General features: G+C 45.9%; 1 protein-coding gene across 12 annotated transcripts in view; it reads right to left on the bottom strand.

Annotated features, from left to right (window-relative positions):
- TEAD1 (TEA domain transcription factor 1) overlaps positions 1-19,879 on the bottom strand; it is a 260,721-nt gene that overhangs the window by 8,498 nt on the left and 232,344 nt on the right. For 11 of the 12 annotated variants that reach the window (XM_027578584.2, XM_035722751.1, XM_035722746.1 and 8 more), the window contains 2 exons: positions 7,719-7,859; positions 3,176-3,328 (listed from right to left, as the gene is read on the bottom strand). In XM_027578584.2, the coding sequence (XP_027434385.1) occupies positions 3,176-3,328; positions 7,719-7,859 (294 nt within the window). The remainder of the gene's footprint in view (positions 1-3,175; positions 3,329-7,718; positions 7,860-19,879) is intronic. The other variant, XM_035722750.1, reaches the window with a different exon arrangement.

Genomic DNA, 19,879 nt, shown 5'->3' with positions numbered 1-19,879 from the left:
GTTTGAAGACAGCTCAGTGTCTTCAAACACTGTGAATCTGAGGGCCTAGTCCTACACGTTGGCGGGGTGAGGCCTGCTCCCCACTCTGTCGGCTGTTTCACCCATTGTGTTTCCCTTACCCTCAAGGCATCGGAGGGTGTGGTCCCTGACTGAAGAATAAAAACTCACACACTTAAAAATTTTCCCATCAGGGCACACAGTACGTCTGTAACTACATTTAGATTTGTGTGATTTTTTTTTTTTTAATGCCCATGTCATTCAGTGGGCTGTAAGTTCCTGAAGAACGGGGACCATGTTTCCTAGTAACTAGCCTGGCACACAACAGTTGTTTAATAAGTATGTGCCGAATGAAGGACAAGCGACATTATAGCCAACATATAGTAACCGCATAGCCTGCATCTACTCAGTATGAACTGCTTCATATACATCGTCTGGTATAATATTACAACAACTCCATGAGCAGGTGCCCTGTTAGCTCCCCTCTGACAGAGAGGGAGGCCGGGGAGTGGACTGAAGCTTATACAATGAAGAAATGCAGATCTGACTTCAAAGACCTTTCTACCTACCCATGAAGCCATGCAGCTCTAGACCAATGAATGGATATAGTAATAGATTACCTACGTTTTTTTCCCTGGGTCATAAAGATTTGATTGAATACTGGTACCCACCTGCTTTCCTTCCTAGTCTTAATTCCTGCCCCTTCCCTCACAGATCGAAGACTCCAAGCATGCTGGCCTTCCGTCCTGGAAATCTCTTTCCCTCTCTCCCCATATGCAAAGAAATGCCATGTCATGCTGCTTCTACCGCCAGAACAGTTCTTGAATCCATCCCCCCTCTCCACTGCCACAGCGCAGGGTACCAGTGAAGCACCTGGACTCCCCCACCACGAGGCGCCCTGCCTCATCCCACTCGGGTCGGTACACAGCGGCCACAACAACCCTGTGAGCAACACAACTCCGACAACATCGCCCTCTTACTTAAAAACCCTGATGGCCTGTATTCAACTCCCTAACTCTCAAGCCTGCAAGGCCCAGGAGCCCCGACCCCGTCTGGCTGTTCCTACCCAGCCAGCTCCCCGCTCCTTGCTCTCCTCTCTCTCTCTCTCTCTTTCTCGCTCTCTCTCGCTCTCTCTCTCCATGCCAGCCACACCACCCTATTTCCAGTCCTCCCACCTGCCCGCCCACCTGCGGTACTTTTCTCTGCCCTCCCCGCCCAGTCGTCTGACAGGGATGCCTCCACTGTTTCTTCCTCAGAGAAGCCTTCTCTGACCTCCCTTCTTGGCTCAGATACTCCTGGCATATGCTCTCTTGGCACCATGTACCGCCCTCTGCCAGCCACCAGCCATCGTTTCTTTTTGTATTGCTTGAGGAACGCCTGCCTCCCTCAGGAGCCTCCAGGATGGCTGCCCCCCACCCCCATCTAGTTCACATCCCAGCACCTGACACTTAAGCACACACCCGTGGAAGGGTCCTTTTCTTGGTAAATCTGAAAAAATGTCTGTTTATCTATCAAGGCAACTTAAACATCAGCTTTGAACATGCCTGAGGATGCCCCCACCTCAATCCAACTTACAGGTACCTGCTCAGGTAGTTCAACTACTCTGGACGTCCAGGCGTCTGTTTCTCAAGGATACCACAGCCATGCATCGTACAAATGTATTATAACCATTTCTTCGCCTGCCTGTGTCCCCCAAGCAGGCCAAGATTTACTATGGGATGGGCACTGTGTTTTATCTGCATCGTTCTCTGGCAGCGAGTATAATCTCTCCAGAGTTTAGCTGAATGAATGCAAATATTCTCAGTAACCTTTGAGGTGGAGCATAAAGACCTGAGCGTTTTGTTTGTAAATGGAGGAGGAAGCTGAGTTTAGAGACTTTAAATGACTTACCCAAACCAAGGTCATCAAGAGAGGTGGGTCTTAAACCCCACTCTTCTGATTCCGTGGTCATGAAATATCCTGCAAAGTGTCTTTCCTATCCTTTTAAGTCTTCATTTATGTCTGTCACTAGCTCTGTGACCTCAGGGAGGCCTAATGTTCCTTATCCATAAAATGGGAATAAATATAACCTCATACTTCCTCAGTGAGAATTTCATAATATCACATTTACAAAAGATTTAGCACTGCGCCTGGAACCTCTATGATTTACCTTATTTTCTTGTAAACTTTCTAGGAAAGAATATGTCCTATTTATCTTTTTCCCTTTTAGGCTCTAGGCCCAACATGGGGCTTGAACTCACGACCCTGAGATCAAGAGTTGCCTGCTCTAGCGACTAAGCCAGCCAGGTGCCCTAAATATGTCCTAGACTTCATGAGTAAGATTCAAAGGGAGAAAAGGAAAAAAAAATGTTTCTAGTAACCTGTATGTATGTCTGAATACAACCTCCAAAGATGATAGGAATACTTGGCCTATAATTCAGTGACTCCTCCTCGGTCTGTCTGGATATTGTCACTAAGGCCCCGCATTTACAGGTTCACCTCAATTTCTGTATCATCCTGATGAAATCAGAGTTTAGCTCACCGACCAGTAAGGTCTGGAATTGATCTTGCCGACACAGGCTTTGTAATCCAATCCCTAGTAAAACGCCTGCAACTACGTCCAGCAGCTGCCATTCTGACCGTGTTGCCACACCCCGCCCCTGAGGAAGAGCTGAAAAGTACTATTTCTCCTTTATCAATGAGATGATTTCATTCTCCTAATCCAGGAGTGCTGGTTTAATTTCAGCTTTTCTAAAAGCTAAAATATTATTTCTAGCCGATACTTATTGAGAGCCACTAATTCTTCATAGCAAAGGAATTTCTCTGGTTGCTTAATGATACATTTTGGAATTAATTTAATGCTCTCTGGACATCTAGGCTGCTTGAAGTCACATGTTCTGAAAGAGCACTACTGATTTCGTTTCATGGGTTTTGTGGCTAAAGAGATGCTTTCAATTTCTTCCAGGCCTCCTTTGCCGTGGCTCTGCTGTGTGAGGTAGGGTTAGGGACTGAGGGCATAGTCCTTAAGATGCTGAAACAGACTCAGAACTGGTTTGTAAGGACAGCTTGCCCTGGGCGCTGTGGATTCAAATGGTGACCGACCGACAGCCTGCTCAGCACCCCTACCCGGCCACCTTCCTGTCCCCTTCCCCTCCAGCCTCAGACTGCGTCTGCCACAAGAAGAGGCAAAAACAGTTACCAATAAAATTGTGAAGTTTTCCAAAACACTGTTCATCATATATTTCTCTGGTAAGTGTTTGAGCTTGTGGATGAAGTTTATCATATATTCACACATCGGGGAGCGGTTTATTCGGTACACAAATCGGCCGTTCTCGAACCTTGCGTACTCCGTCTGTGAGGGGAAAAAGGAATTGAGCACGTTTACACTTCTGATTCCAAAATACATGAAAAAGCTATTGCTGCCTGCAAAAGCATTTTTCCTTTTTCAACAGGAGTCGCCTACTAGATGCTGTACTATTTACATAGTTGACTTGATTTAAAAGAAATCCTATCTCCAAACTTAATGGCATACTCAGAAATCCATTCGTTTTCTGGAGACCTAAAAAAAAAATAAAGAAAGAAAGAAAAGAGTGGAAACAAGATAGCTTTAAAGAAGGGTTGTCTAGGTCAGAAAGAAAAGAAAGCAAAGGTCAGAAAGAAATATAATCACCTACTTAGTGATTTTCTGCCTGGAAATCTGGGGGAGCAAGGCCCAGCCAATTACAATTCTTCAAAGAGCCCAGAGAAAATCCTCCTCCACCATTATAAAGGTCTCACAGGCCAACGACCAATGCAGCCAATTTCTCTACCTCAGGAAAAACGACTTCACACTGATCATGAGCTCCTGATGGTGAGTTATTTATGTCTTTAATAAACAAGGAAAAGAAAGAAAATACTCGTATTGAAGATCCCACTGAAGCACTCAGAAATAAGAAACACACCCCTAGATAGCCCTGGATCAAAGAAGAATTAAAAAGGAAATTACAAACTATCTCAAGAGTAATGAAAAGGAAAATACTTGACATCAAAACTTAGGGGACCTGAAGGAGCTGTACTTGGAGGAAACTTAATGAAGCAGCTTCATGAGTTCATCATTAAAGGTAAAAAATTACAGAATTAAACCCTGTCTGAAATTCAAAACAAACAAACAAATAAACCCCCCCTCCACAAAATAAACCCAAGTCACAAAGAAACCAAAGGAAACCAGGAATAAGAAATTAATAAAGATAAAAGCTCAAATTGATGTTAATTAACAGAAATAAAATATGTGGGCAAAATAAATTAAAAAACTGGTTCTTTAAAAAGTCAAAACAAAATCAAGCCTTCACAAGCTTAAGAGAGAAAAGAGACAAAACCACAATTACAGTAGAGATTGGAAGATCTGTAAAAGGTTACTTCACATAACTCTAAGGCAAAAAAGCCTAGAGGAGAGGATGATTTCCCAGCAAAGTATGAATTACTAATACTGATCACAAAGGAGAAAACTCTAGTAGGTCCATTACAGTAGAAATGAACAAAAAATTTTTCAGAGACTCACCACGAAAAAGGTACAAAGACCAAATTGTTTCACTGCTGAGTTGTATGCAACTCTAAAAGAATAATTACTCTCACTGTTACGCAAACGACGCCAGACCATAGGAAAAGGCAGGTGTCCCAATTCTTTTTATGAAATTGATGGACATAAGGAGATTAGAAAAAGGAACAGACTAATATCACTTAGGAGATGCAAAAATCTTATGTAGAATAGCGAAGAGAATACATCACTGTGTCCAAAGCAGGACTTTCTTCAGGAATGAACTCGTGGTGCCCACAAATTGGGAGAAAAATCATACTAAGAGATGCTGAAAAGGCATTTGATAAAATACCAGAGCTGTTACTAACAAAAACCCTAGGTACAATGGGAACAGAAAGAAAGCACTTAAATACAAAACAAAGACCATTTATAAAATCCAACAGTAAATATATATAACCCGAAATGGCAAAACTCCAAAGCCAACTCTGGGCAGCAGTTACTACTCACTGTCCTACTTTTTTTCATGACAGTGTTGGAGGTTTTAGCAAATGGAAAGAGGTGAGAAAATAACCAAAATAGAAAAGGTGGCAAAAACATTGGAAAAGAAGAGATAAAAATAAAGCCTTCTCTTTTTGCTAGTACTATAACCATATACATTAAAAAATCTAAGAATCGAGGGGAAAAAAACCACTGGAGATAAATAAGAGAATATGGCAAGTTGGCCAGATAAAACAAATATGAGCAAAAACCAGGAGCTTTCCTCTCTTCTAGTAATTAAAATCTAGAAATGGGAAATTGCGTTAACAAATTACGTAATATTTAGAAGTATATTTAACAAAAAAGGGATAAACCTGTATGTGAAAACTACAAAATCTTATTGAGATGGAAATGCAAACAGGTTTTCAATTGGAAAGATTTAGTATTGGTAATGTATCGATTTATCTTAAAATAATGTCTAAATCTAGTACAATTCCAACTAGATTGATCAAGCGAGGATTTTGGTTTTCTTTTACTTTTTTTTTTTTAAGTGATCTCATTTTTTGGAAGAATAAATGCTGTTTACTAGCCTAGAAAATATATGGAAAACAATAGCCAGATTGACTTGCGTCAGCAGAAGTAAGAATGTGCTATAAAAGCCACTGTAATCAAATCAACATGGGATTGGGACATGTCAAGATAAACAAAGGGGAGAATCAGAGAGACTCCAGGAATGGCTCCCAGGATATGCAGTAACTTAAGGGAGACAGATCTCAGATCTACTCAGTGGGAGAAGGATGAATCGTTGAATAAATGGTTTTGACACAAACACCTGTGTATCTGGAAGAAAAGAGAAGCGGACTCCCAACTCACACCAAATGCAGAAGAAGTACATTCTAAGTAAATTAAAAGCTTAATTATAAAGCTCCACCTGCCACACTCACACTACCTTATCCATGAAAATTCCTGGGACTTCATCAATCGAAGGCAACCTTTTCCCGCTCCCTGAACTTACAGAAGGCTTTCGGTGTGTTACTGGAGGACATGACGAGAAAAAGAGCTTGGAATCTGGGAAACTGAGTAACCGGCCCGGTTTGTCTCATCCACGCGGGAGGTCCAGCTCTGGGGAGCCCTGACAGTGTGGCTACTCAGCAGCCATGCCTACCAGGAACACTCCACATTCCCAACCACTGACAGGTAAGTGTGCTCCCTCCTTCTCCGAGGATTTGGGAGGTCATCTGGGCTACAGGCCTGCCAGGCCCATCTCATAACAAGGCCACCTTCTCATCTACCCTCTCCTTGGGCTTCCCAGACATGTGTTGAGCCGGCTCCCCTCCTCTCACATCCACTTTTGTTCTCTGCTGGTGTCTCCCTGTCACCCCAGGGCTGTGTACTGCTTCCCAAATTTAAACCCTTATTCTCGTGCTGTTGCTACTCTCTCTCTGCACCTAGTTCTCCATTCCCATAGCTTTAATGATCCTTAACGGTTAGGATTCCTGATCGGTAGTCTCAGTCTTTACCCGTCTTCCAAATTCTCGTCTTGCACCCAGAATCATCCCGTGTGCTCTTGAGCACCTTCCTTTCTTGTCTCTTGTCCTTGCAAACACAAAACGTGTGACCTCTGACTCTTCCTCCTCATGGGTTTTTAATATCCAGTGTGTTTCTAAGTTCCATTCAAAATGTCTTACTGGATGGCCCCTGCTACCATTTCAGTGAAGCTCAGGATGCCTAAGCTCCTGTTGACCATCTGGTCCCCTCTCTTCTATCTTCTCTGGCTAGCGTCACCTCCTCAACACCATTCTCGGGAGGCCCATCCAGTGCTCAGGAAGCTACAGGGCCTGCAGCATTCCAGGGCCTCACTGTCCAGGCCCAAGTCTTAAAACCCACACGCTCGCTCCCGCACTCCTCTCCTCCCTCCTCCCCAGCCCCTCCTCCCTCTCTCTCTCTCCCTCTCTCTCTCTCTCTCTCTCTCTCTCGCCGCAGCACCAAGTCGGCTGCACTCAGGCTAGGCTCTGGGACCTGCAAGCTCCAGGACCACTGTGAACCAGAGCTGCTCACTGAACACAGATCGACTAGAGGATGGGCAGAAGGCATTGGAAAACCCAACTTTACAAGGAAGGTCAATTCCAAAACATTATTCACACCAAGCAACCCACCCTGGTAAAAAAAAAAAACAAAAAAAAAAACAAAAAAAAAAAACATGTGTTTTTTGACAGAGAGGGAGGCCATGAAATATAAAAACTATGTGTAGGTATTTGACCCCAGTATGTGCTGTCATCTGTTTAAAAGGATTAAAGGAGTGGAAATGGCAAAAGTACCACCACCGTCTGAGGTGTCAGGTTTTATTGAAGGCAGGTGCCGATCAGCTGAATCCCACCTTGGCTGTTCTCTACAACGCCTACAAGTGCCCTTGGACCTGGGGGTGGGGAGGGCACCATCCGGTGGGTGGCAGGGCCTGCGTGCACCCGCTTTCACAGCGGGCACCCCCACGACACCTCGGACTGGACTGAATGCTGCTGGCTGCACAAGGCAGGGGCACCAGTCAGGGAGGCCTGGCATGGGGCTTCCTCCCTGCCTTCTTCCAGTCACTTTCAGACCATTCTGTCATTTCAGAAGTAACAGGGGAAAGCCGTGGCAGAAAGGGAGAGGAGGAGATGCCAAAAAGGTAAAACTCTCCGCCCCCATGTAAAGTTGAAAGGAAGGCGACAGTCTGCCCCTGAATGAGGACTGCGGGGGACAGAGGCCTACTTACCTCTACTTTTTCTACTACTTGCTTCCCAAATGAGCACACTTTGGTGGAACAGGTGACTGTCATATTTTCAGAACTCTCATACTGACTGGTTACACCGTAAAAAGCCCCGGCATCGTCCTGAATACTGCAGTTTAGGTCAGCCTGTTGGGAAGGAAACGGAGGTGGGGGTTATCCTCTTGTGGCCGGAGTCATGGCAGTGACCGACCAGTGAGCGGCAGGCTAGGACGTCTGACCGCTCGGGCCGAGGGGAGGGCAGGTGTGGCTCGAGGAGGTGGTGAGGTGATGCTCATCCAGAAACAAGTTCCATGGCCCACTGGTCACTTTCTGAAGAGCACGCTAACTCCAGCAGTCTCCCCTTGAACAATGGCAATGTGACGCACACCTACTTCAGTTTGCTTTCTTGTGTTCAGTATAGAATAATACTGTACCCTTGTTAGAAAAGATCCATGAGGCCTCTGCAATGTGTGCAGAAAGCAGTATATGAATGGGGTTCATAGTCACTAATCTGTAGATATATTTAAAGATTATTTATTTGAGAGACAGAGGAGAGTGGAGGGAGGGGGAGAGGGAGAGGGAGAGGATCTCAAGCAGACTCTGTGATGAACGCAGAGCCTGATATGGGGCTCTATCCCACGACCCTGAGATCACGGCCTGAGCCGAAATCAGGAGTCAGTCGCTTAACCAACTGAGCCACCCAGGCGCCCTAATCTGTAGATGTATTTAAAAGAACGGGAGGGCGCCTGGGTGGCTCAGTTGGTTGAGCGACTGCCTTCGGCTCAGGTCATGATCCCGGAGTCCTGGGATCGAGTCCCGCATCGGGCTCCCAGCTCAGGGGGGAGCCTGCTTCTCCCTCTGACCCTCTCCCCTCTCAAGCCGTTTCTCTCTCGCGTGCTCTCTAATAAATAAATAAATAAAATCTTTAAAAAAAAAAAAAAGAACGGGAGATCTAGAGCTGACTGGCCATTTATTATAGATGTAAAAACAGCAACTTTTCATTACAAATTACAGCATCCAGAAGGGAAATGGTTCCTAGTAAAGACTGGCTTATAAAGATGCTAAATAATTCGTATTTCCCACTCATTTAAGGTATTTGATGATTACCTACTATGTGAGGTTCATGCTAGACACTATATAGGACTACAAACGGGAGCTATGTACATAAAATAGCAATAACGGAGATACAAATAGTACCACGTCAAAGGTGCTCGGAGTCCAGACAATGGAAGGCATGCTTTTAGCCAGAGGTATTACTTACGGAATGGTTACGATGTGCAGACATGGGCTGAGGGGACACTGGGGGCGGGCAGAAGGGGCCTCAGGTGCCTCCTTCCAGCAGCAGAGCAAGGACTGAGGCCACTGGGAAAAGTGAGTTTGGAAATGCAGCCAGGACCCAGGTTGTGGAGGGCTGAAAAGGGGGTGTGGATTGCATGCTGCAGGAAATGGGGACTCTCGGGAAGTTCTGGCACAAGGAGGCGATGTGACAGGAGCTGTGTTTCAGAGGTAGAGGTCTCAGTGTGGGATAGCGTCCACTGCAGAGGGAGGCTGGGAGGCCACGGCAGTGGCCGGACCCCTGACGGATGGCTCCCTCCTCTCCAACACCTACCAACCTGCTCTCGCACACCAGGCACTGGGTGTGGAGCCGGGGGTCAGAGTGAGCAAGACCTGGGCCAGTCCCTACTGCCATGGGCTCACAATTGAGTAGGAAGGACATCACCATAGGGATAAGCACTCCTCAAAGAGGCAGAGAGGGCCATGAGAACCAACCTTGGGGTCGGGGAAGCTTTCAAGGATGAGGCAGCTCAGATCCAAAGGAAGGAGCACTGACTGAGGCAGGTGGACGTGCCCCGAGTGTGTATAAAGGGCACATAAGCAGAATCGAGGCCAAGAAAAGGCTGGGATCAAGGGAGCAGGGGAGAGAGGGTGGCAGGAGAGGCAGGAGGGTTTGGGTCTTATATCCTAAAACCAAGGCATAGATCTGCATTCCTAAGAGGCACCGTGACGCAGCCTGGAGATGACTCTGGAAGCGCTCACAGGCAGACAGGTCAGGAGGTCAAAAGAGCAGTACAGACAAGGGCCGGTGTCTGTACCGCCGTGGGGACTAGAGAGGGACGGGGGACCTGCCACACGATCGAGGCCACAGTTTGTGAGGTCTGGCACATTCTGACCAGTTGATCTTAAAACCTTGATGTGCACTAACCACTAGGAAGACCTGAGTCATCCTATATATATTTTTAATAAGGATCTGCATTTGAATTTCCTTCTTGAATTATCAAGAAAACGTCCCTTTTCTGAGGCAAAACTTCCCATTTTCTGGCTTCAAATAAAAAGAACCATAGGCTTTATATTCCTCCTTTGCCAAGAAATTCAAAGCTAAATTCAGTGCTCAACTATAGTAATTACCTATCCCGGGTATTTCTAATAGCTACTAACAACCAGTGTACAGCCCCTTTTACTGGATTACAATCTGCTTTTACTTGTCCTTGTCCACTTTTATATTGCCCATAAAGGTAGTAACACTCCCTCACAATTTTGCTTTTTGGAATTATATGGGGCACAAATTGTAAATAAATAAAAATACCCAGGTGTACATTTTTCTCACATTTGAAGGTTTGATGTCGGCTCTCTGAAGAGCAGGGTAGCAAGAAATGATGATGTCTGAGCCTGACTGTGATCTGCACCTCACCTCCCTGGGGTCTACTGAGCTCCAGCTGCCAGAGAAGGTTACCCATGTGTCCTCCATGCACAGGAATTCTGGACTCTGACCCGGCATTGTATCCAGCTTTCCAGGGCAGCCACCACGGGGCGTGCACTCAAAGTGCGGGGCGTGCACTCAAAGTGGACCTTCAAGGGGCACCTGGGTGGCTCAGTCAGTTAAGCATCTGACTCTTGGTTTCGGCTCAGGTGGTGATCTCAGGGTCGTGGGACTGAGACCCGTGTTGGACTCCGTGCTCAGTGTTGAGCCTGCTTAAAATTCTTTCTCTCCTCTCCCTTTGTGCCCCGCTCCGTGTTCGCTCTCTCTCTCAAGTAAATAAATCTTAAAAAAAAAAAAAAAGTGGGCTTTCAAGAACCACTGCTTTGTTCTGCCACCAGCCGAGAACACATGGCTGAGAAGCAGCTCAGGTACTTTTTGGTGGTGAGATTTATGCTCTCATAATGGTGGTATAGCTTGTTAGCTTGTGCCAACAAGTTTTTTTTTTTTTTTTAAACTAAAAACACACATGTGGTAAGTGAAAAAAAAAAAAATCAAACTGGAAAAAGAGTATACATTTTATTTCTACCCCCGAACTTGCTATCCTCCCTACTGGTGACCCATGTTTACTGTTTCTCAAGTGCCCTTTTGGAGATAGTTGGCACTTAGATACACAAGCATCTACATCCCCTCTTTTTTGCACAAAAAGTGGCACTCTTCGAAACCTTGCTTTAAAATAGAGATATTATATAGACTATATTTAGGTATATAGCTACATCCTAGAACTCATATAGTACTGATATGGAATATCAGTTTTGAAAAGAACAGCCATTTAAAAACCTAGGTAGTCCCACATTTTAGTGGCGGCATGCTATTCCATGACACAGATGCACCCTAATAATTACTATGTGTTCTACTGATGAACATTTCGGTGCTTCCCAACATGGATGCAATAATGAGTTTAGGTGCAGCAGGAAAGGTGCATTAGGGTCCTGGCATCGAGCCCCGCATCGGGCTCCCTGCTCAGCGGGAAGCCTGCTCCTCCCTCTCCCACTCCCCCTGCTTGTGTTCCCTCTCTCGCTGTCTCTCTCCCTCAATTAAATAAATAAAATCTTAAAAAAAAAAATACTTCTACTTTTCCTTTCTTTCAACTTTAAAAAGTTTCCAGCATTGAAAGGGTTTTAATGGGCTATAAATAAACGGAGAGTGAATATTTTAACAAACTCATTATTTTTGATACAACCAAGTTGTTTTGAAAGCCCGGTGAACATTTAAAAGCAGTCTGGTGTTTTTGGTGTGAGTGGGGCGGGAAGGAGCATGGGGGGCGGGGGGAGTCAGGGGGAGAGGCAACAGAACAGGATACTTCTTTTAAACCACGAACCTCCACTTATGTCAGTGATATAACCAGGAGGGAGGTTTCTTCAGAACGGCACCTCAGGTCCCTAGGCACAATGCTTTCTTGTTTGCCCTTTTTTCAAATGCTCCATTTTTTTCCTTTATTCAGTTTGGTGACATTAACAATGTAAACTAACTCGGACACTTAAACCCCGAAGCAAGCACAGAAGTGAACAGACAAGATCATCCGTCCCTATACACAATCGGAAAATGTTAACGAAGTTTAGAATGGTATTTGCCGTGATGGGATGTTAGCACAATTGCTGGAAATGTCCACAGCCTCCGTGCTCCCATCTCTCTGAGTCTCCGTGCTTACGTGATGCTGGTGAAAAGCCCCTGTCCCACTGCGGCGGCACACTGCGTAGACACCATTGGACCGGATTCATTTTTAAGACCCTGTTTTCTTTATTTGGCAAAATTATTTCAGGAATAACCAGCGCTCTGTTTCACGGTTTTAAACGTTAAACACAAAAACTCCCAAAGTGGTAAGAGAATGACAGAACTGAAGTAACTTAAGTTCTGTTTTCCCATCTTCCTAATGACTGTGCTATCACGGCTCATTTCCCCATCTACTGTTCAACCGCGGGAAGCGGCGGGAGCTGCGGCTCACATGACTCTAGGGACAGACACAAGGCTGAGTCCCCATGTGCCATTAAAGAGTAAGTAACACAACGGCTAAGTAACAGAAGTGTGCTAATCTGAAGCATATACACGTGCATATATGAAATAAAAACGCTAACTTCACCAACTGTTTAGGACTTAGGTCAACAAGATTTTTTCTAAGAGTATTTTATCAATGGCATTGTTTAGAACTGTGGGCACATGGTGATAATAAAAATGAGAACAGATTTTTAGAGGGCTTTGCCATCTAAACTTCTCTAAGACATTGGCCTCCTTACTGCCTGCACCTGGGCAGACCAGCTCCACCACCTTACCTTTGGTTCACCACTGTCCCTTAGAATTTCCAAAATAATTTTCATTAGTTTTAACTGGGAATGAATGATCTGTAGTTTTAATGACAGGAAGTATCAAAAATGAAGCTATTTAAATATATGCATTATGAAAACCTCAGAAACTAGCTCAATAAATTATGAGTTCTGCAGTTATGGAAGTTAACTTTTTTTTTTACATAAAATTAAATGACATGCATTCAGAGAAATGCACAGGTCACAAGTTTACAATTCGATTGATTTTCATAAAGTGAACACACCCATGTAACCAGCACCCAGATGAAGAAACAGAAGCCCTCCCACCCATGCTCTCTTCCAGTTCAATCACCCCCACATCTCCCAGGGGTGATCTTGAGGCTAAACACTGTACATTAGTTCTGTCCGGTGTTTTGAACTTTAAATAAATGGAATCACAGTGTTGACTCCTTCGTCTTCAGTTTCATACGCTCAGCATCGTAGTATGAGATTCATCCATGCTGCTGTATGTAGCTCATTCACCCTTGTTACTACAGAGTATTCCACTGAATAAAAAATACCATGATCCATTCATTCTACTACTGATGGGCACGGGTGAGGTTTCCAAATTGGACCGATCATGAGCAGTGCTACTCTGTAGAGGCGCCTGGGTGGCTCAGTCGGTTGAGCATCTGACTCCTGGTTTTGGCTCAGGTCACGATCTCAAGGTGGTGAGATCAAGCCCTATGTTGGGCTCCATGCTGGACGCAGAGGCTGCCCAAGATTCTCTCTCGCCCTCTGCCCCTCCCCCACACCGAAAAAAGAGTGCTACTCTTTATATCCTTGCATAGACTTTTTTTTTTTTAAGATTTTCATTTATTTATTGGACACAGAGAGAGAGAGAGAGCAAGAGCAGGAACACAAGCAGGGGGAGTGGAGAGGGAGAAGCAGGCTTCCCGCCAAGCAGGGAGCCCGACGTGGGGCTCGATCCCGGGACCCTGGGATCATGACCTGAGCCGAAGGCAGACACCTAACGACTGAGCCACCCAGGCGCCCCTTGCATAGACTTTTGATGAACACACATATTCATTTCTGTTGGGTGTTTCCTGGAGTGGAACTGCTGGGAAATGAGGACCATGTACATTTTAGCTTCCATTTAGATAAGAGGGACAGATGCTTTTTGAATTATCTTACTTTTCTTTTTAAAGATTTTATTTATTTATTTGACCGAGAGAGAGAGACAGAGACAGAGAGGGAACACAAGCAGGGGGAGAGGGAGAGGGAGAGGGAGAAGCAGGCTCCCCACTGAGCAGGGAGCCCGATGTGGGGCTTGATCCCAGGACCCTGGGATCATGACCTGAGCCGAAGGCAGACGCTTAACAACTGAGCCACCCAGGCGCTCCCTTACTTTTCTTTTTTTAACAGTTGAGAAAACTTTAATTATTAGTATAAATTTAACAGGTTAGTTTTTAAAAGGCTTCTCAACTAACAGTAAATAACCAATTTGCTATTACAACTGCTCTGCAATTACTCTTGAACATGGAAAATAATCATGTAGCCATCCAACCATATCACAGCTGTTCTTCGGGAATTCTCTGGGAGGAGGTATTGATGTGAAAGATAATCATCTGTCAGCTGAGGATGTTACGATTAGCCCAGAAAGAAATGCATTCTCTGAGCTCCCATGGAGCAAAGGTAATATCAAAGAAAGAATTGCTAGCATTGAATCAACAACAAAGGAGGCAAACTCTGTGATGAGCTTGAGATTCGCGCTGAGTTTATTACCCACCCTCTCGACTCATTTTTCCCAACTGAAAACTCAGGGCTAACCTATTTCATAGAGTTCTGAAGGCAAGAAAATAAGAAAGAATGTGCTGGTATCAGAGATACAAACTATTTCTGCCTCATCAGCTTTTATCTGACCACGGGATAGTTTCTAAAAGCAAATTAATAGGAAAACCCAAGAGACAGCGAATCCCAGCAAACTTACCTTCCCAACAAATCCCAAATTCAAACCATATTCTATCCTTTCCTTTGGGGACAAGAACGCCTAAAATGGTTATGAGCCAGGCTCTGAAGTGTTAAACACACGCACGTGCACACACACACGCAAATGTGGCTGGGGAGGGAAGTCCAAACAGGCCCCTCTAAGGAGTCTTGGCCCATTTTGCCTTAGAATAGAGACCCAAAAATGAACTGGGTTTAGAGGCCAACTCTTTCTCCTACTACCAAATGCAGGAATCCTTTGTACAGTATACTGAACTGTGCTGCCTTCGGGCTAAGTATCTTTAAGATACAGGAAAACCACTGACTTAAGAAACTACTATGTGCTGGGCAGACTTGTTAAGCTCTTTCTCCTGTTGTATTAGTTTTCTATTGGCTGCTTTAACAAATGGCCACAAATTAAGTGGCTTAAAACAACACAAATTGATGATCTCACACTTGTGCAGGACAGACTTCAACACTGGTCTCCCCAGGTTAAGGTCAGGGTCCCGGCAGTGCTGCGAGCCTCTCCAGAGGCTCTGGGGGTGGGGGTGGGGGGGCGGTGTGCTTTCCTTGCTTCCTCCAGAGTCCGGAGGTCACCCACATTCCTTGTCTCTGGGCCCCTCCCCACATTTGCATAGCCTATAACAGAAGGCTGGGTCCTTCTCTGGCTGCCCACTGTCATCTCTCCCAGGCCCCGTTCTTCTGCTTTTAAGCAACCTGGGGATTGCTCTGGGCCCACTCAGATGATCCAAGATACTCTCCCTAGCTGCTGATAAGCAACCTTGATTCCCCTTTCTGTGCAATGTGACATATTCACAGATCCCGTGGCTAAGGTCTTGGATGGGACTCTGCCTCCACACCCCTCAAGTTGCAACTGGCTCCCCTGTAATTTGCATCTAAAGCTCTGCCTTCAGACCCCAGAACCCCTCTGTTGGACAATTCTGCAATTTTCGTTCATTTCCCCCTCACTCTTACCTGTCCCCTTCCCCTTCTCACCGACAAGGTTCTTCGGGCCCTGTCTGCTCCCCCAGATTCAAGTTCTACATTTCTCTTGATTAAACCCCACCCTGGTTTCAGACCTCCCTTCTAGCTAGTTCAGATATTTGTGAATTCTGACTTTCCGTCTGTCCTTATTGTCTCCCAGCCCTCTGACCGACCGCGTGGACAGCAGAGACTTCCTGGAGTCTCCTTACCCACAGAGAAGACCTGCTTCGTGAAGCCACCCGGTGACGGGAAGAGATCATGCAGGGGAGACACGGTGGTAGCCGTGAACAACACTGACGACCGCTCCTAGTAACTGGGTGATTTAAAACGCACCCCAGGAAGATACGGCCATCAACAGAGATGTGACCCCATAAAAACGGTGGTTCATAATCAATAAACAAAAACAGTCCCCACAGAGCCTGTGTGAGCATCAGCCCACAAGGATCAGGTGTGCAGACGGCTACAATGATGGCTTTTTCCAAAGAGCAAAAATCAGCACTTTTTCTGATCTGTGAGTTTATGATCAGTCTCATGTCTTGTGTATAACTGCTCAAACAAGCACAAAATTACCATCTTTCCCACAAAGAGATGATTAGAGAGGTTACAGAATTCTTTCTGGAAATAAAAAAGAAGGCAATCGTTAATACAAGTGTTTTGAATCAATTAAAGACTTCAGGGTCTACTTGCGGGCAAGTCCTGGAAATCGATACAAGGTCAAAGTAGAAGCGGGTCCCAGTGCCAGGCAGAGAAAGCGGACTGCAACAGACAGCGAAGAACCAAGAACAACAAAAAAAGGCAGCATCAAATTTTCCCGAAACCTTCCCTCAACCTCCTTGTCTCACACTCCTCAAATGCAGCGGAAACATGTAAGTCACCAGATGAGACTCTGGATTTGTTTCTTCTCTATTACTTCTCATTCCGTGAGCCCATTTATTCACATGTCTGTTCTACTGTTTAATTTTATGTTCCTGGAATTTGAAATAAAAAAGCAATATACTTCAAAGAAATGATGCTTCCCATTTTATGGGTGAGGAAAAATGAGGCTGAGCCCTGTTAAGCAGGATGCAGAGTCCTCGGAGGGGAGGGCGGGGCCCGGGGGGTCTTCCGTGCTGAGCCCCAGGGCTCTGGAAACCGGGCTCCTGGTGGTGGCTGAAGGCCGCGGCCCCAGTGGGCAGCACTACAGCTGCCAAGCCAAGAAGCCGAGCGCATGGCTCCCACAGGAGCGGCGCTGGGCTGAGGACAGACACTGTGCCATGGGCTTCAGAGGGAGAAGGCGTGCCGGCTCAGAGAGTCAGCAGATAAGCCCACAGGCAGGGGAGAAGGCAGGGGCAGCAGGTCAGGGAAGGAGGAAGCAGCTGGACACCCCCTTCCCACGCAGGCCTCCCTTCCACCCTGCAGGCTTGGAAGAGCTGGGTGGGAATGGCTTGGATGCAGAAATGAAAACATCAAGAGGACCGTCCCTGACAAGAGACAGTCTAATAGGCACTGATGGAGGCAAGGAGACGCGGGCCTTTTCAAACCACCACTTTGAACCTCTCCTCTTCATCCTCTCTGAGCTATGATCAAAGGACCAAGACTTCAAATTGTGAAGCAATTTTTTCCAATGGCAGCATCTGGCTCCTTGGCAGGCGGCACTGGGAGCCGGGCCTTGTTGTGGGCGGCCGTCCAGGCCTGCCACATGGCCAGGCTCGGCCAGGCAGGGCACCACGTGGGCCTGCAGCTGCTCCCACAGACGCCAAAGGACAATCGCTCTGCACTGGGCAGTAAGCCGGCGGGCAGGCGGGCAGGCGGGCAGGCGGGCAGGCGGGCGGGCGGGTGGGCGTAGCCCGGGAGGCAGTGCTGGGCGGTGGGGGTGGGGGGCTTGAGGACTCATTTGCATGCATCTGCCCCCCTGGCCCAGACCCCTGAAGCCAGCCTCCCCCCTTGGCATCAGAAGACTGGGGTGGGGGAATTTCGCTGGGATGACCATGCGACAACTCCCCAACAAGGCAACCTGCACTGGGCGGGGGGGGGGGGGGGGGGGGGGGGGGGGGGCGGCGAGCGATGAAGCAAGTCTTTGAATACGTTCAGCTCCGACCATTGTGCCCTTGCCCAGCACAACCGGACAGCAGCTGTAGGGCTCCTGCCACAGCTGTTTTAAATAAGAATAATAGGAATAAACTCAGCCTCGCTCTTCAAGTTACTTTCCACTAATTATGGCATATATTTACATCTGCAAAATAGAAGATTTTTAAAAAACACCACCAAGAGCCCCTTTATTGTGCAGATTGGCACCCCTATTTGAATTTCATAAACATTTAGTACTTCAAAGAATCTTAAAAGCTTGCTTTAATTACAATATGCACTGCTTGAGGGGCTGGCTGTTTGCATTGCAAATTCCTACAAATACCAGCATTCATTTTTTAAAAAATTCAATTGATATCACCCACACAACTTCAGGTAACTAGTACTGGTGACTTCACACAGTAGCTGGGATGAAAGAGGCAAGGTCTCAGCCCCACGTACAAAGCAGCTGCTGCACGGGGCAGTTCTTTCCAATGGAGGCAGTCAATGAGTCCTGGGCTCCCAGCTGAGCTAGCCCTGCACACGTCACATTCACCAGGTGTGTGAACACTGGCTGCCAGACACCACCCTTTCCAAATCGGAAACAGGACCTTTTTCTGGCTTGGAGGTTCTGTGCAAGAAAAGTCCTATAGAGAATGACAACAGATCAATTAACAAGTGTAGAGTTGCCAAATAAAATACAGGACACCCAGTTACATTTGATTTTTAGATAAACAACAAACTTTTTTATTATTTGTGTGTCCCAAAGATTGCATGGGGCCTATGTGAACTAAAATAGTGTGTGTTGTTTACCTGAAATTCAAATGTAACTGGGTGTCCTGTATTTTTATTCACTAAATCTGGCATCTCTAACTAACAAGTCATGTTTACCAAAAAGAATAACAAAAATTGGGACTTACTCTCAAATCTCATCACTGTAAGAAGACATTTTCTGCTCAAGATATTTGAAGAGAAAAATGAAGTTGCTAAATAATACATGGAGCATGATGTGGAGAACAAAGGCAAAAGAATAAAACTAAATTTCCCTAAAACTCACAGCCCATTGAAAAGTCCTTTTGACAGGTAGAGTGATCTTTCTCTAGAAACTTAACTGCCTTGATGTTAATACTTGGCTAAGAGCAAAAGGCAATCTTAGCCTAACATTCTTCCGACTTCCAGGATGCTGTAAATCTACTTTATAACATGTAAAAATTCCTTTGGAAACTTCCTTTATCTCTACCCTCCCTCTCCCCGCAAGATAAATGTTAGCAATCATCCTCCAAGCATATGGCCCATTGCTACATATCTGGAGGGTCACATGACTAAGGTTTTATTTTTTTTTAAAGATTTTATTTATCCATTCATGGAAGAGAGAGAGAGAGAGGCAGAGGGAGAAGCATGCTTCCCGCCGAGCAGGGAGCTCAACGCGGGACTCGATCCCAGGACCCTGGGACCATGACCCGAGCCGAAGGCAGACGCTCAACCATCTGAGCCACCCAGGTGCCCACTAAGGTTTTATTAGACAGTAATAAATGGCCATTTCCTAACAAGAGCTAGCCCCTCAAGGTCCTGGAAACCTTCCAAAATTTCTTAAGAGACTTTCACTATCCCTCACCCCCTCCCAAGTTAAAAGTATGTAATCGGCCATCCATCATAACCTCAACGCAACTCTTCCTGCCCACGGGTCCCGTCCCTGGGCTTCAATAAAACCACCCTATTTGGAGCGCCTGGGTGGCTCAGTCAGCTGGGTGTCTGACTCTTGATGTTAGCTCAGGTCAGGATCTCAGGGTTGTGGGGTCGAGGCCTGAGTCACTCAGCTCCATGCTCAGCAAGGAGTCTGCTTGAGATGCTTCCTCTGCCCCTCCCCTGCCCGTGCACCTGCACACACACACACGCAGGCGCCTGCGCCCTCTCTCTCTCTCAAATAAATAAAATCTTTAAAAAAAAAAAAACAAAAACCCTCCTATTTACACCCAAGACATCTCAAAAATTCTTTGACTGTTCACTCCAAATCCCAACATTTTCACATCAGAGCATAATTCTTTTTAGTAAAATCAAATGATGTACAATGTTTACAGATACAAGTAAAAAGTCCAGAAGGATACATGCGGAAATCTCAGTTTTTCTTCTGTGGTCTTTTGATCTCCTTGGACTATTTG

Source organism: Zalophus californianus, chromosome 11, assembly GCF_009762305.2.
Source record: "Zalophus californianus isolate mZalCal1 chromosome 11, mZalCal1.pri.v2, whole genome shotgun sequence".
Lineage (NCBI taxonomy): Eukaryota > Metazoa > Chordata > Mammalia > Carnivora > Otariidae > Zalophus > Zalophus californianus.
This window is presented reverse-complemented; position numbering and strand designations above follow the sequence as displayed.